This window comes from Grammomys surdaster, unplaced genomic scaffold, assembly GCF_004785775.1.
Source record: "Grammomys surdaster isolate TR1022 unplaced genomic scaffold, NIH_TR_1.0 186, whole genome shotgun sequence".
Classification (NCBI taxonomy): Eukaryota; Metazoa; Chordata; class Mammalia; order Rodentia; family Muridae; genus Grammomys; species Grammomys surdaster.
This window is the reverse complement of record NW_021604631.1, coordinates 7,330,136-7,347,473: the sequence shown is the minus strand read 5'-3', so window position 1 is coordinate 7,347,473 and position 17,338 is coordinate 7,330,136. Positions and strand designations below refer to the sequence as shown.

The 17,338-nt window shown below is 45.0% G+C and overlaps 1 protein-coding gene across 1 annotated transcript in view; it reads right to left on the bottom strand.

The window, feature by feature from the left end:
* The window catches only part of Tmem178b (transmembrane protein 178B), a 366,359-nt gene that overhangs the window by 20,355 nt on the left and 328,666 nt on the right, over positions 1 to 17,338 (bottom strand). Inside the window, exon 3 of the mRNA XM_028768428.1 lies at positions 13,900 to 14,037. Coding sequence (XP_028624261.1) covers positions 13,900 to 14,037 — 138 coding nt within the window. The remainder of the gene's footprint in view (positions 1 to 13,899; positions 14,038 to 17,338) is intronic.

The window sequence follows — 17,338 nt, the reverse complement described above, 5'->3', positions numbered from 1 at the left end:
GGCCCAGGCCAAAGACCAGCTTCATTCCTAGAAGGATGTGTCTAGCCTAAGGAGAATGAGGATGGGTACATTTCCTGGATTCCACCTTCAACCTCAACACTGGCGCCCCTTGAGTCTCCCCCAATGTCTTTACAATCCTCTCTGCTGTGGCAACATCCACCTGTCGCTCTCAGCATGTGACAACCCACCTGTCTCCACAGGTTGCCTGGGTGTCCCATAAGGATAGGGGCCAAGCATGCATGCTTTCAGTTCTGTGATAATGGCACAATGTCTAACATACAAGTAGCCCCCAGTTATTAGTAATTGGGCTGAATTCAGTTGTAAAATCAAAGACATTATAGACACAATAGCATTCAAATACTTGAAAAAATCATTAGAAGAAATGACTGACTTTCATTTATGTCATTTTTAGCAGAAAGAACCAAATCAAATCTACCTGAAACCACAGTGAGGCTTAAAATAAAGACGACTAAATGACAAGTAGATCAACCAGCAAAGATGGGGTACGCTCCCACTTTATAGGTTTCACCCCTTTGTGGTGGGAAATGATCAGAAAGCTGTGCTCTCAGATACTCGCAGTGAGGCCAGCGCCTTCCAAGGTTCTGAGTTCAGGTGACGAGTTTGAGAGATGCTGACCATATGATGATGGAAGGGATAGGACTTCAACACGCAGAGCAAGAAAGCCCAGGTCAGGTCACGCCAAGTGGTCTATTTGAGTGTGACACAGGACATATAGCTGAAGGTACACAGTGCAAGATTGTTCCTGACAAGAACTCCAGTCTGGGGACACTGAATTTTATTCCATAAACACAAGGAAGCCACGGGAAATTTTTTTCATCAAGAAATGCTATGTAATTAGCATATTTTAGGAAAGTAGTGTGTTTTAAGAGATGAATTCAGCGCAAAGTAGTGAAATGAGCACTTATGAAATTCTCGTTTGGGGGCTGGATGCTTTTGCAATATATCATCTCATTTCATCTCCACGATAATCCCAACAGGGTTGGAAGTGCTACCTCAGTTTTACAAAGGAGAAACGCAGGCTCAGATATTGGCAACCAACTTGGGGCGGGGGTAGAGATTTCTACCCAGAGCTAAATGACTCCTAAAATACTGCAGTTTCAATAACAGCCCAGATGGAGTTTGAGGACTGGAGGCAAATGAATGGGCCGCGAGGAACACTGTGAGGAAAACGTTGGCAGATGTTGACAATTGATGGAAAGGTGAAGGTGAGAAGGAGCCAGGAGAAATGACAGAGGAACAGCCAGAGTCTTCAGATGTCAAGGAGGAGTGGCTTTCCCTGGGGAAAGGGACAGAATGGGAGGTAGAATACACTGGGTACCTGTGGTAAGCCAAGTGTTGTCATGTGTTTAAAAATCAAAGAGCATGTGTGTAATGTGTACAGAGAAAAAACAAGTCTAATTGAAGACATGCCTGGGATTCTAGCAGGGTAGAAATGAAATACATGAAGTCTGTGCTCAGAAGACTGTTTCATAGTCACCAGACTTACCTGCACTAGTGTGTGTGTATGCGTGTGTGTGCATGCATGAGTGCATGCGTGTGTATGTGTACGCATGTGTTGTGTGTGTATTGTGTATGTGTGTTGTGTGTGTATTGTGTATGTGTGTTGTGTGTGTATTGTATGTATCTTAAGTGTTTCTGTATGTGTGTTGTCTGTTATATGTATTTTATGTGTTTGTGTGTGTGTATTAATGAAAAGCTCAGGCTTCAGAGTAGAGTAAGTTTAAGTTTGAACCATAACTCCAGGAAGCCAGTGTCCCTGGGCAAAGCCCACAGACTCTATCAGCAAGAGTCAAGAACTGCAGAGATTTGAGCTGGTGACCAAGTGAAAACTTCCACACCAGCATCTGAAGGGCTCACTACATGCCAGGCAGGGTCTAAGCACTTCACACATCAAAGCACTTAATTCTCACAACAACCCTACAAGGCACATAAAATTTTACAAGGTGAGGAGGCAGCTATGTGAAGAATAAGATCGACTCAGGTTACAGAATCTTAAGTCAGAGTCTCACCCCAGGACACCTCTAGTACATTGAGAATTGATGTTATTAGTGGTGTTCTGGTGGTAGAAGGGACTCTCCTTAGAATGGCCCACCAGAAACCAACACCTCGCTTCTGGCTGGTAAGAGTGGAGAAGGACCCCTCTCCTCTGGTGGGGGGATTTTAGGGATGCTATATTGTCTGGCCTGCTGGTAAAGCCTTCAGGGCCGTTTCGTCATCCCAGGTGCTCTCCCCCAGAACCTTTCCTCTTCTCCTGTAACAGCTATGAACACAGAAGCAAGAAGACGGAGGAGTACGAAGACATTCTAGGGCTCCACCGCTTACTTGACTGTACAAGTTCTAAGCTGCTTTGAAGGCTCTCTTGGTCAGTGTATAAAGTGAGGGTGGGAAGGCTGGCCTTAAAGGCTGCTAGGAAGAAGGGAGGGAACAAAGCCTGAACTCTGAACCCTGTCTTCCTTCGACCCAGTGCAGACCGTTGCTTCTCTTCCTTTTTTTTTTTCTCCCTCTGTGCCTCCCGAATAATGTTGAAGTTCAAATGAGACCTTTCCTCTCCTTTAAAGCTCAACAAACCTAAAAGGTTGCCCAGGTGTGCTGGCTAGCCCAGGGAGAGGAAGGAGCCTCAATTACGAAAATGCCTTCATAAGATCAGACTACAGGCAAGAGGGTAGAGCATTTTCTTAACTAGTGATTGATGGGGTGAGCCTAGCCCATTACAGGTGGGACCACTCCTGGGCTGATGGTCTTGAGGTCTAGAAGAAAGGAGGCTGAGCAAGCTATGGAAAGCAAGCCAGTAAAGCCACATCTCCATGGTCTCTGCAATTAGCTCCTGATTCCAGGACCCTGCCTTTTTTGAGTTTCTTTCCTGATTTCCTTCAGTAACAAATAGTGATATGGAAGTGCAAGCCAAATAACTGCTCCCTCCCCAAATTGTCTGGGTCATGATGTTTCATCACAGCAAATATAACACTGACTAAGATACCAGGTCATATATATCGTCTCTCCACCCTTTCCAGGAGATCATCACTTTTCGAGGAAAGTAAAATTACCACCACCACCATCACCACCCTCATCTTCTTCATCCTCCTCCTCATCAACATCCTCATTTTTCTCTAAATTTTGTACTTAAACATATTGGCAATGAAAATGGAAACATCTAGTTTGTCACACTAAATCTAGGTGTCCGTTCTCAAAGACTGGAAGCAACTGCAAGGCTAGGAAGAGTTTCATCTTCTACAGCATGCAGAATTTAGTAGTACTTAGTAGCTGGTTGTCTGTTGGATACCTAAAAAGCATTGGATGGGTTCAAAGGGTTCACTGAACTAGGGATGCTTGCCTTTGCCTAGCCTCATCTTGGATACCCTTGACCTTTTGATAGTGCCTGTAGGTAGAGGATGCATTTTCCAAGGCCCAAATTAGGCTCTGAGGTTATAAGCCTGCTCTAATACTAGGAAAGTGTCTGAGATGCGGGCGTGGTCTCCCCAGTGTTGACAAAGCAAATCAGCTTTGTGAACATTCATTTTCTAATTATTTTTGACATGGTAATGAAATGCAAGCAATGTTTCCTCCATCCCAGCAATCCAAGTTCTGTTGGATAAAAATGTTTGTCCGCCAGAGCAGACTCTATTTGGACCTCCAGGGACATGCCCCTAAAATATTTCCAAGGTCACTGTCCCTTGGGCTTCCGAGGTGCTGGTATAGTATGAACCTCTAAACAGATTGGGCTTGCCGGGATTCATCCACTTTACCCACAGGTGAGGTGCAGGTGTAGCTCCAAGCCCTAGCTGTACCTTGCTATCCAATGCAATGCAATGTCTGCCTTTAGGTTTTGTTCCCACGTTCCCTAGTTTCAGGCAGTTCTCTAAATTCCAGTAGCATGGGTGAACAGGAGGCACTCAATTAAACTCTGTCTGAGCACTCCACCTGCCCAGTGGGGATGTGCTTTAGCCATTACAGGGCTTGCTTAATGGACTCTGGTCTGGTTGTTCTGATGCCCAGTACACGAGCTTCAGTCTCATCCTTCAGGCTTTGGTACACACAGTGGATCTCAGCCACCCAAGTAGTAGTAGGGATGACAAGGAGCCACAAGAGAGCAGTGGACCCGGCCTGGCTCCGTTGGACCACTTCTCACAGTCTTTTAATTTCTTCACTGTCATATCTGCTCCTCCTCTCAACTCTTCTATTCCCTGGAGACAGGAGAGGACACACCTCTTTCTTTATACTGGTTCCTCCCACATCATTGTTTCTTTGGAGCAGCTCTTAAGCCTAAAACGTCTCCATTTACTTCAGAAACCATCCTTTTTCTTTGATTTATGATTTGTTTTAAGGACTAGAGCTTGGGTGACAGGTTCCCTTTCCTTGGAACTTGTCCATCACTGTAGGAACAGCCAGAAGAGCAACAGGAAGGGAGTCTTTTGAAGTTGCTTTAGACAATTCCTAAGTTTCCATGGTAACTTGTCCCTGTGACACCTCCTCTGTATTCTGGGGCTTTCTGTTCCACTGAGAAGGGGATAGAGCAACCTGCTCTTTTTCAACAACCACCCAGCAGTGGAGAGGGTCTTCCCACTGCCTGCCTGTCCTTCATTCCATACTCCTGTCTATAGGGAATTCATTTTGTAGAATTGGAGCAGGATTCAATGCAGTGGTCGTATTATTTCTATGCCTTGAGTCTGCCTGGTGCTGAGATATGGAGCCTTAGGGCATCTTGGTCTCAGGTTGGCCCATATTGATTCAACAGCTCAGATATTTCTGTGCTGGTACAGGAAAACAAACTGAGAAGGGACCAAGGTGTGGAGAAATTACCCATCCTGTATGAGAACAAAACCAAAATCATCTATCCTACCCTCATTCTGGATACTGAGAACCAAGATCAGGCCTCACCATCTTTATGAATGTGATTTTGCTAGCCCACACTTGGAACTTTGCTGCCTAAGAAAATGATTTGATTATTCAGTAAAGGAACTTCCCCAAAGACCCATCCAGTGCTGCATTCAAAGCATCCACAGATGGGTACAACCCAAGAGTCTCTGAATCCCTCAGCTCCAAATCCTCCCCTTCTGTCTCCTTCAATCCTGACATTTCCTTAATCTTACTCAGTGTTGGTGTCATTCATCTTACATGGTGATAGTCAAATACCACACTGAAAAGATTGTGTAGTCTAAGATTCTAGTTATTTTGAGTGCACTTCTTCTGAGGTCCAACTAAAATGTGTGAGAAGGTACTCTCCCTTACCACACAATTGAGTCAGCTTTCTCCTCTGCCTTTTCAACATTTGGGGGTCATCTCGGGATATAAGGAAAGGACTCACATATTTTGGTGCTCATCCTGACAGCATACTTGGCCTGTGTTATGGAGAGAGGGAGCTATAAGCAGGATAGAGGGCACATATGTTTTAAGATTTCCTAGAGCAGTGGTTCTCAGCCTACTTAATGCTGTGACCCTTTAATACAGTTCCTCATGGTGTGACCCGCAACTGTAAAGCTATTTTCATTGCTACTTCATAACTGTAATTCTGTTACTTTTATGAACTGTAATGTAAATATCTGTGTTTTCTGAGGGTCTTAAGCGACCCTCCTCCCAAAGGAGCCAAGACCCACAGGTTGAGAACCCCCATCCTAGAGGCTCTAAAACAAAAAAGCTCTTCTATTCTAGTTACAGGACGCTTGAATGCTCTGGACAATGCTGGAAAACCAGATGGCTTTGTGGATGTGATTTCTTTAATTCAATGTTTGTACGATAAATGGGTCACGGGTTTCAATTTTGCAATGGGTTCCTAGTAGGGCAGAGGGAGCGTCTGTGGTATATCACACTGCAGTGACTTTTGAGAGCATATTTTTTTAGCACCCTAACCCTGATCTGACCACCCCAGCAAGGATGCAGTACTCCCTACCCTCACTAAACCTAGGAATGGCAGGCTACAGAGTCTCCAACAGTACATACCCCAGAAGGTAGCCGGGGAAGAATAAATTCATAATGTCACGCAGTGAAGAACCCCAGGGTGGTTTGTGCAGTGGATATACGATATGAGAGAGCAGAATAGAGACTGATGTCCCTTCAGTAAATCAATCCTTTGACCATGACCTTAAAGTCCCTTCATGATTGGTCTACCTGCTTGGTATCACCTCCATTGCTACCTCTCTCCGTACCTGTCACAACCATCCTGGTGCTCAATTTCTCTAGACCAAATGGGTTCATCACCATTCCAAGTGCTTTGTGCATCCTGGGGTCTTTTTTGTAAGGAATGGTCCTCCACAACATCTTCTTATAGCCTACTGTTATCCCTCATGCAGGATCCTGCCCCATCCCCACCATTGCCAACAGGCCTTGCATGTCCTCTCCCATCTGCAATGTCTCACCACTCGCTCTTCCTTGTTCCTATTTTCCTCCACAGTTCCTATCATCTAACATGCTTTCTATAATTATGGCACCTGCTTTTCTGTCTTTCCGACTAGAGTAAGCTTCGTGGACTTTCTCTGTTTCTCTACTGTATCCCAAGTAAGCAGTATCTGGCACATAGTGGGGACTCAGTATTTACTGAATGAAGAAATTAACAACTAGTGTAGTGATTAAAATGAGAGGGATTATCTGTGTGAGGATTACCTGATTTTTCCTGTCTCCATAGCACATACCATAGGGCCTCCTGGTGGTACTGGTAGCAATGACATAAAGCCACTCGGGGAGGAGAGGAGTGTCACCGAAGATCGTAATTTAAAAAGAGAGCTACCTCAAGGGCTGGGGAGATGGCTCAGCAGTTAGCATCAGTTGCTCTTCCAGAGGACCTGGGGTTCAGCTCCCGGCAACCACCACAGTGGCTCACAACTATTTGCAACTTTAATTCCAGAGGATTTGACACCCTGTCTGGCCTCTATAGGTACTGCATAATGGTAGGTACAAACATACACTAGGGCAGATAATACCCATACACATAAATTATAATAATAAAATGAAAACAAATTTAGAAAAGAAATATCTCAGTACTAAAATAATAATAATATCAAGGCTCTTTACAACGAGAATACCTGGTATTGTTGTAAGTCCTTCAGATGAGTTAACTCTGTAATTCTCACAGCTATGCTTGAATTGAGAACTATTATTAGCTCTTTTTAATAGATCGGAAAATTGAAGCAAGGCATGAAAGGCAGATAAGGAAAGTTCCAATGTCATATGGCTAGTCGGATGTTCTTTTGGTCCTGGACTATATCTTCACGAAAAACCTGTAATTATCTCTTTTCATTTGGGTGACTCTGCTTCCTGATCAAGGACTCTGGGCTCCCAGTTAGGAGGCAGGATATGGCAGGTGGCTCATATGACCAAGAGTGCTTGGGGACATCTAAGAGGCAAGGGTTTAGTTTCCATAACTACTTTTTTGATACCTTCACCAGCTCCCTCCCTCCCACCCCCTTCCCTGTTCTGTCTCAGCATTTGATCTCAGAATTTAATAAGAAAGCATCCACCTATCTTAACCAGGACATGGTACGGTAGCAGGCTTGAATATTTGGTGAGTGGATTATAGAACCTCTTAATGTGATTGTCACAGGCCACAGTCTGCATGGCCAGGGATGCTTACTGTTCTGTTCTGAGGCTGAGATTTACAACAGGGCTGATTGGTGGCAATGTTACAACCCCTTAAGGTCTGAAGTCTACCTACTTTTTGGGTTGCTAGAATAATCTACTCCGGCCACAGGCTCTGTAAACCTGGATGCTATCTCCCAATCTTCTTGACAAAACGTCTCCTCCCCTACGTGACATTAACTAACAAAATGTACCCTTCAAGCATATGTTTTGAATGTAATCATCATATGCTAATAAATATTCAGGTATGTACCTTTCAAGGGGCAAGAAACATTCTGGGTGTGAACTAGACTGTAAACATCTGCTGAAGATTTTGAAAGATGGTAAGGCAAAAAAGTCTAGGAAAGAGTTGTGATGTCCTAGTGAAGGCTCGCGTAAAACTACAAAATCAGACCACCAGGGTAAATGTTTTTATGCTAGAGTCACTTTTGATTAGCCCATTAGAAAAGACTTTGCTTAAGGCGAATATTTCATTGTAACCACTATCATTTATTATAAGCTTTGCATATTGCCAAGTCATTGGCTTATTGGATTTATTCTCTCTTCCTGGAATATCTAATTTACCTGGTCCTCTGCTTTGCATCTCCCTTCTCTGATCAATGAGTTTTGAAGTCATGACCTGGAGGCATAAAGTTGAAGACTTAGTATCTCTTGACCTTATAGAAACTCCTGTTTCCAAGCAGGCCAGAGCTAGGGACTGGCAATGGGGAAGGCTGGGAGAGAAGGCTGATGGGAAAACTTGAATGCTCCTGGGACTCCTTAAAATCATTTGAGGCCCTAAATGAAACAGTGCTCAAAACACATGCCTAATGCCTTTGACCATTATGCCAAACTCAAGCTTTCAAAATTTCCACCCTTAAGCAAGACTTTCATCTGCCAGAAGAGGAGCACCATGCCAAGTGTCTGGGGACTTGAAGCACAGGTGGCTACCTATGCCAAACACACACGGTACCACTAGTTTACACATTACAGTAGTCATTCAAAACTGATAGCTTGAACTACCTTAGGGCATTCTCTTTATTTCTCTCTAATGGGATAGCAAGGTAGAAAAGGTCATGCTGATCACAGATGGTATGAAAAGAACCTTTAATGGTTTTCTTTTTCCCATTACTCTCAGTTCTGGCCACCATATCCTCCTTATTCCTCCTGTATGCTTGGGGAAGGAGGGAGAGGAAACAGAAAGCGCATGCTCATGGCATGCATGCGTGCATGTTCGCGCATGTTCGCGCATGTGCGCGCAGAACATATGAAGTAAAAAGATGGACAGCTGCTGAAAAGCTCAGAATTGGTGTTCAGTGAGACACTGTGATTCTCGGCATGGGAATGCGGCCAGAGGCAGCAGTCTGGGCTGCAAGAATATAGGCTAGTGTCATGGGCCAGGCTTAAGATTCATTTATGCCAACTACCAGCTGGATGCTCCATGAAATGAGACAATGGCTCTTATCTAAACCATAGGGGGTCTGGCTGGCTGGTGTCTAAAGTCCTTTCCATTTCTAAGGTTCCAAGAGTCCAGGTTAAGGTCAAGAAACTCCATGAATTCAAGAATTACTTATATTCTGCTTCCTAAAAGAACTGAAGCTATTTCATAACTGGAAAAGATAGACTCTAGTACCCCTCAGTAGATAAAAAAAGAGGAGCCGGTGAGAGGGAATACTGCTACAACTAGAGAGTCTAGATAAGACAGGGTGTTTTCTGGAAGGATGCTGTACAAAACCAAATACTTTCTGTTCCTTCCATAGAATTTGCTTTTCCAACATAGTCACTCAGCAGCAATCTATTACACTGTAGACAGCACATGCTCTTGACCCAGGAGAGGCCTTAGTGGAACCATTCTGTCACTAAGATAGACCTGGTTCTGGTCTGATGCTCGTGAACCTTAGGTATCAGTGCAGGCAGAGAAATGATGGGTAAATACAGTGTTAAGAATCCATCCCAGACACCTAGTTCCCAGATCTTGATTTCAAAAGTCATTATCTAATAAAAAGAAACAGCGCTCGCTGAAGAAACAGTGTAGGATGGGAGCAGCACACACACAGGACGATCTAGCGTGCCTCGTGCTGTTCAAAAATAAGTGGGCAAACAAGGAAGTAACGAAGCACAAAACAACAAAACAAAACCTCACATAGTCAGGTACGTCAATGGGCCCGAGAACCAATTAGAAGACTTCTCAAGTGCCAAGGCTGGCAGAACTGGAGGGACCAAGAAAAGCAGCACTGGACTAGATAATCCAAATGACAAAAATCAATGCCCTTGAGTCCACACCAACGTAGATGAGTGACGAAGTGAATTAAATGTAGAGACCGGGAAACAAATACCCATCTAGGATAAGTCTAAATTGTTTTTGCAGCTGCTCTACTCCACAGGGGTGCTTCCGTCCCAGCACTCCGCTGCTGCTCTCCATTCTTCCTAGGTGGACACACAGAGACTGCCTTCAGAGGAATAGTGGACAGAAATGTGGAGGGAAAGAATTCACTGTGGAGAGACTACCTAAAAATCACTACCTATTCCAAGTGACCAGAGCAACGCTGGCATGACTCTGAGTCATGTTGAGATGATGAGATACAAATGGCACTTAACCTCTGGGATCCCTCTCCCCTAAACCATAATTCAGTCTAATAATAGAAAAAAAACTCATATAAGTCCTAATAGAAGGGCATATGCCTGGTCAATACTCTAAAACTGCCCCGGTCATCTTAAACAAAGACTTAGAGTGCCACAGCCTAGAGAAGCCTAGGGAAACAGTAGCTTTAAATGCATCTAGGGGTCAGATATGGGATCCTGGAACAGAAGAGGACATTGGATAAGCCTAAGGAGACATGACTGAGAGATGAATTTTAGTTAGTAATAACACACCAATATTTAACATCGCTCATTATAACAGATGGGCCACAATAACACAAACATATTAATAAAAGGAGAAACTAGGTATATGGCTGAGTGTGAGGCCTTAATTCTTTATAATACTTGCTCAATTTTTAAAAATAAGCAATTATGCTGTGTATGTGCATATATCCATGTCACAGCACACATGTGGATGTCAGAGGATCATCTGTGAGAATTAGCTTTCTGGTTCCACCCTATGAGTCCTAGGGATTTAACTCGGGACACCAGGCTTGGCAGCAAGCATATTTACCTGTTGAACCATCTCATAAGCTCTCAATTTTCCTTAAATCTGAATGTGTTTATTAAAAGGAAAAAGAAAGGGATAGAGGTCAGAGAGCCTCTCTTGGTGGCTTTGAACAAGCAAGCTTCCATGGGTCTATACCTGCAAGGAGGGAATTCCATCAATACTGTGACCCTGACAAAGATCTTAAGTCTCAGAGAACCCAGTCACAAATATGAGGACAGTTTAGTGAGATCCTCAACTGAACTCTGTTAAGCTGCACCTGGAATTCTTCTTCAAGAAACCTATGAGATAATACATGTTTATTGTTTAAAGTTGCTAAAAAAAAAACACAAAAAAAACAGTGGCAAACCAACAAACAACATATGTCTAAGCAATAAAAGACACACTAAAGAAATTGAAATTTATTAAACTGTAAAGTATGCCTGGTGCATTCACTGAATTGCTGGTTGAGGAGACTCTGAAGAGGAACCTTGGAGTAAGGACTGAAACCTAAGGAAACAGACATCTATGAGCTGTTGCTAAGGTCAAGGATATCAGGCAGCTCCAGGGCCTGAACCAACTGTTACATATGTTAAGACAGAAAGGCAGCCAGTATGTATGGACCTGCATGAGAGTACAGAAAAAACAGAAATTGCTGAGAGAGGCAAGGTCAGCCAGAATGTAAAAGACTTTTAAAGAAAGTAAGAAGTTTGAGCTTTAAGTTCAACTGAAAATCATTAGATTATTATTGACAGGAGGTGGTGACACATCTGTTTCATAGATTAAACAATTTATGCTGGGATGGCAAGATGAGTCACTGGGCAAAGGCACTTGCCACCAAGTGTCACAACCTGAGTCTGACCCTTGGGATCCGCATGGCAATGGAGAGAACCAGATCTCAAGGAGTATCCTCAGGCCTCTACACCTGTGTCATATAGCATGTGCCCTCGTGTGTACACACACACACACACACACACACACACACACACACACTGTAATAAAAGTTTTTTTTAAAAAAAGATTCATGCTAACTTCTCCGTTCAAAACTGGTCATGGAATAGCCATAGTGAAATCAGAGTGGCCAGCAAGGGACTTCCATTGCAAGTCTAGACAAAAGATGACAGAGCCTTAGCCATGACTTGGGGTAGAAAGAAGCAAAGACCTCCAGAAATTATGGGAGGATGTGGGAAGGCCCTTGATATTATAAGCATAGGCTAGGGAGTCCAACTCCTCTTGTAAACCTGTGTGCCTAAGGCGCTTTCAGGGTGGGGGTCAGAAGTGAGCAGTGTCGTCATATGCTCCTGTGCTACCTGGTCTGTCCCTGTGTTATCCGGTTCCCAAGCCTCCACATATCCCTGGTGATTCATTACGATGGCTACTTGTACCCATATGAGGTTCTGCCCGTCTGGGCTAGATCTTTTCTGGAGGTGCTGCCAAAAAGAAAACTAGATAGCATCTACCACCCCCAGCCTCCTGGCCAAACAATGCTGCCCTGCTTAACTAATAGTTTCCTCTGGTTTGAACACCCATTTAACAGTTTGTTGGCAGTTACTGCACAGTTCGTGAGGTGCCCTCTCTTTAATTCAGAAATGGTCAGGAATGCCCAAGATAGACTATCTTTCTAGAGAAACAGAGAAAACGGTGTGAAGAAAAGTCTTTAGCCCTTATTTTGGCTCTGGATTCCTGTTCAGTCTAGGGCTGGTTTTCTCAGCTTCTCTGACAGACCTGGAAGACCTATCTCTGGCCTCAGGAAAGCCAGAGGCTGTTCTGTGTCTCCAAAGAGATAGGATATAGACTCACACAAGATACAGCTGGGTTTTTTTTTTAACCTTTTCTTATAGTTTGGAGGTCCTCATGAAAGGTGGAGGGGAAACAAATTTACTAGGGAAAATACTGGTAAAAATATAGTGTGAGAATCATCAGCTAATTTAAGTCGTTGCCTTACCAGAGAGCAGAGAAGCCCATAGGATGTAAGTGTGTGTTGGGCATTGGCGGTTTGTCTATGTAGAATCTAACAGAGAGCCACCACTTCAATCTCACTCTCTAAGCCAGTGTCTTAACCATAGGTGTAGGCCCTAGGGGTGGCAACTCTGACATGAGGACATCCTGACTCTGGACAGGTTAGTCCCCTAAAAGTACCAGCTCCACGGGAGGCCTGCATTTGTGTTTGACATAGAGTAGCTGTGCTGAAAGGAACAGAGCAAAACTTCAGGTCCTTCCTACAAAGCCTCTCTCTTCTTCTTCCCCTAAACCAGACTTTTTTGTGTCCCAGAAATCTCTCTGTGCCCAATGAAGGACATGCTTCTCCATTCCCCAGCTTCCCCTGCAGATAAAGAGTCCCACAGCCGACCTCATCTTTCTCTCCTCAGCTCAGAAAGAGGCACAAAAGAGACCAGCATCAAGCACCTGCACGGTACCCAAAGCCAGAGCTCTGCTCCCGAATGTGGGATTCTTTTTCTCTTCCTCCCACAATCATTTCTAATTCACACTCGCTCTTTCCTTCCAGGCCCCACACAAGTCACCCATCCACCCATTTCAGGCAGTCCAACACTTGAGCCCTAGGCTGAGCCACAGACCAGGAGACTCCATAGAGAAGGAAGATTCCCAAGCAGACAGCGAGGAAGCTTCTACTTTGCTCGGACTAGAACCTATCCCCAGTTCTTTCTATGTACAGTCTGCTGAAGGTCAATGAACTGACTCAATGGCCATACAGTAATAAGAAAGGAAACATAAATAGAAGGATCTAGTCTAGACCTACCACTGTTTTGTTCTAAACTGTGAGTCAAGGATGAGCATAGCCCTTAGGAGAAGAAACACCTCCTTCCTTGGTCTAACACTAAAACACAGACATGTGTGTGAAAATGGAGTGCGAAATGTCCAGCACATCTTGGTTTCATGCTTCTAAGTCTGAGGTCTCCATCTGCCCCCATGTAAGTTTCCTAGCCACAGTATCTCCCTTCCATCTAGGCATTGAGGTCCCCAAGACTCTAGACACCTAGGACTGTATCTCCTTTCTTTTTTTCATTCCCTAATGGCTGGTATAGTGGCCAATAGGTGACAGGGGCAGAGCCTGTTGATGAGCCAACAGATAAGGGAGCAAAAAGAACCATATTGGCCACGCCCTTCTGCTGTATGCTCTTATCACTCGCCCACTGTTCCAACTAACAGGACCTCCCCAGGCTCCCCAGCCCCATCAGCAGCCTTACCTCCCATAAGGAAGAGAAGCCCTGCCACATACTGCATAAGGCCTCGGTCCCAGCAGCAGCCCAGGACACCGATGATCCAGCCGAAAAGGATGATGGCCACTGCCATGCCCATGAAGCCAGCTGTCATTCTACGCAGATCTGTGAGGAAGCAGAAGAAAAACAGCATTATAACATGTGATACAGTAGGGTCCGGTGTACCTTAGGCTGGGGCAGGGAGAAGAGGGTAGGGGCACTTCAAGGGCAGGAAGATTACCGATTGAGACTTCTACCCAGGAGAGGGCCACTGGTAGCGACTGTCTTCTCCACAAGTGTGCTATGACAGCTGGGTTCCTAAGCATAGGGCAAGCACATCATCCCCTGTGGCCGTTGGCTCACTTCATCTGAGCTGGGCATGTGCTGCCCTTCCTGTGAGTCTGTAGCATCTTTAAGAGGCGGGTGCTGTCTCTAGTCTGGAGAATAGAGCAACTTGCTAAAAGCAGCACAGTAAGTGGTAAAAAGGACTCGAACTTAGACAGTTGTGGCTAACAGCATTAGCTTTTTAGAGACAAGAAAGCAGTGAGGTAGGTAGGCTGCTGGAGAGAGCAGGGTTTCTGCAGACCAGCTGCCTCTTAGTCCACCCCACCTTAACCCAGGGTCTGCTGAACTGTGGAATAAGCCACATGAGAAAATATGGGTTTGGTGCTCTGCTCCATCCCAAGCTGGCTCTTGGGCTTAGTTTTGCCTGCAACCTTGAAGCAGAGGAAGGGCCTTACCTCCCTCCCTTAGTCTGAGCCCCTGGAGCAGGCCTTTCCTTGCAGTTACCTCTGTCCTTCTGACTCTAGAGTCAGCCCCAATGTATCTGTTCTATACCTCTATGACCTATCTGATGAAGCCATGAATGACTTGGTAAGGAAGGAGGTGGCTGGAAAAATACTGTTTGCAGCAGAAGGGAGAGCGAAGGACTGCTCCATGTCTCTGCTGACTACTTAGCATCTTGCCCAACTCAGCTTCTTTGCTGGCTCCTTCCCTTTTGTGGCCAGATGTCACCAGAGCTATGGTTATGTATTCTCTCTCCATGCGTGGCTCTGGCCTGGACTTGTTTCCAGAATGGTTTCCTTCCTTCACTTCCTCTTCATAGAACTGACTCTATCTCCTGGAAAGCACTTCACCTATCACATTGGTCACTCCTTCCTGAATCTGCCTGAAACTCCTTATGCCCACCCACCCTTAAGGCAGTACGCCAGCTCCAGCCTGCTAACAGGCTCTAAGCAAGAGAAAACAACAACAATAACAACAATAAAACAAAACAAACAAAAACTATTTTGTTTTGCCTGGCTTCTGCCCCAGACTCTGACTCAAGGACATTTTTCTCTCACAAAGGAAGGGTAAGACATCAGGGAGATGGAGGATGTGCCTGCCTGGAATCAGGTACCTCACGTCCACTGCCACTCCATCTATCTCTTCTTGTCCCAGAGGAACAAATGCAACAGTGTTTCTGTGGGCCTGGGGATCTGAGTCAGTCATAAGGAGGCTATCCTTCCATCCTTTCTGTCTCTTACATTCTATCCATTCCTACCCAGAGTCACGAAACACGAAAAAGGAATCTCTGTCTCCAACAGAGCACAGTTTGAGTCAAGATCTTTCTCTTGAGGGCTCTGGTCTCTTTGTTCTGACAAGGAAAACCAGACATTGTCAGTCCCTGCCAAGAGGAGCTGACTAGACAGGAAGGCTCAAACACACAGGGAAAACAATGCTGGCCCTCCCATCTGGGAAGGAGAAGCCAGCAGAACCTGGATAGTTCCATAGTCCCAGAGACAGAGATCCCAAAAGGGGCAACAGAGAAGATACCTGCCCTGCCTGATTCTCTTTTGCCTTACTGAGCACCTAGCAGGCCTGCCCCAGCCAGGTGGAAATAACACTCTGTATTCACTCCTGTGAGCTGTTAAGGATGCCTCATTATCACACAGCAGTGTGCGGATTGCTCATACTGCCAAATGAGTCAGGCGAAGCTTTGCTGAAAGAGCCATCTGATGACAATGCTCACGTGTAACCTCAGCCTCCTGCATAGCCAGCTATAGCTAAAGGCAAGGACTGTCCCTGCCCATGGGCTGCCCCATCCCAGGGTCAGTGCCTATGGACTGGTGAACGCTGTTCGTCCTTTCATCTCATCTCTACAGTCACACTCATGGCCACCATTCCTTCTTTCCTTACCATAAAGGCCCGATCAGACTGATCAGCAGAGACAAGTGAGGCCATGTCAATTGATTCCTAGGAACAGATAATCTGTGATGGATACTCTGACCACTGCTTGCTTAAAGGGCAAATGGAAAGAGAAAGTCCAGCTCTACCACAGGGAAGCTTAGTATCTTAAACAGAAGGTACTAAATTCAGCACCTTCTCCTAGATTCTTCCCTTTTTCATCCAGTGAAGGCTTCTGGTCCTGCCCTTATCGCCTCAGTAAACCCACCTTTTCCAGAGGTCAAATTCTCACTTGACTTTAGTGTCTGGAAGTCCTACCCTGGTCCCAGACTATAGACTCTTGGGAGTAAAGATATTACCTAAAGGGATGAGTGGGTAGTGGGTCCCATCAAGTGAGTCCACAGTGGTGAGAGATGGACCTGTGGGTTGGTGAGATAGGAAATCTAAAGAGAACGCCAACCAGAAAGAATAGGAGGTGACATTTATTGAAGGATGAGAGCAAAGTGTTCTCTTTATAAGAAAATGGGAGGGGGCAGAAAAGCAGGCAAATGGAGAAAATAATTGGTATTCTGAAAGGTCTGGACAGATTCCAATCATCCGAGTCTTGGGTGTTGTGGGGGGCAGTTCCTTCTCTCTGCCTCAGCTTAGGTAAACTTCTGTGTCTCCCATAGGGTATTGCTGACTTAGGTAAAGGGTTGTTCTAAGTTGTTGATGTGGAAATAGGATGAAAAACAGAGGTCCTGACTGCATTTCCATTGACCCAGGAAAGATTTTCACATCACCCTTGAGTCTGGCTTTGTCCAACCTCTGTGTGAACAACCAGTATTTCTCCTCAGAGAGTTAACTGGGTTATCTATGTGGTAGCTCAGGCAAGCTACTATAATAGGTCCGAAGGCAGGCAGAACAAGAAGTATTCCAATTTTACAGATGAGAAAAAGGCAAAACCCGAAGACAAATAAGTTATCGACAGTCTCAAAGCCAGCGGACTGCAAATAGAGTTAACAGGTGCATCATTGAATTGTGTGAGGAAACAGGATAAAGAAAAGAATTAAAATTGATGTGAGCAAATGCGCTTGGCATTTCTTCTTCTAAAATCAAGCCAGAACTGTAGCTAGGACACGGGGAACAAAGGACAGAAGATGACAAGAAGGGTGAGGGCCGTGACACTGCTGAGGGGTGGAAATGACTGGGCCAAATCCAAAGGCAGTGTCCGAGAAACCCTATTGCCTTGCCCTTATGAAGCCCCAGGTTCCAACTCAAG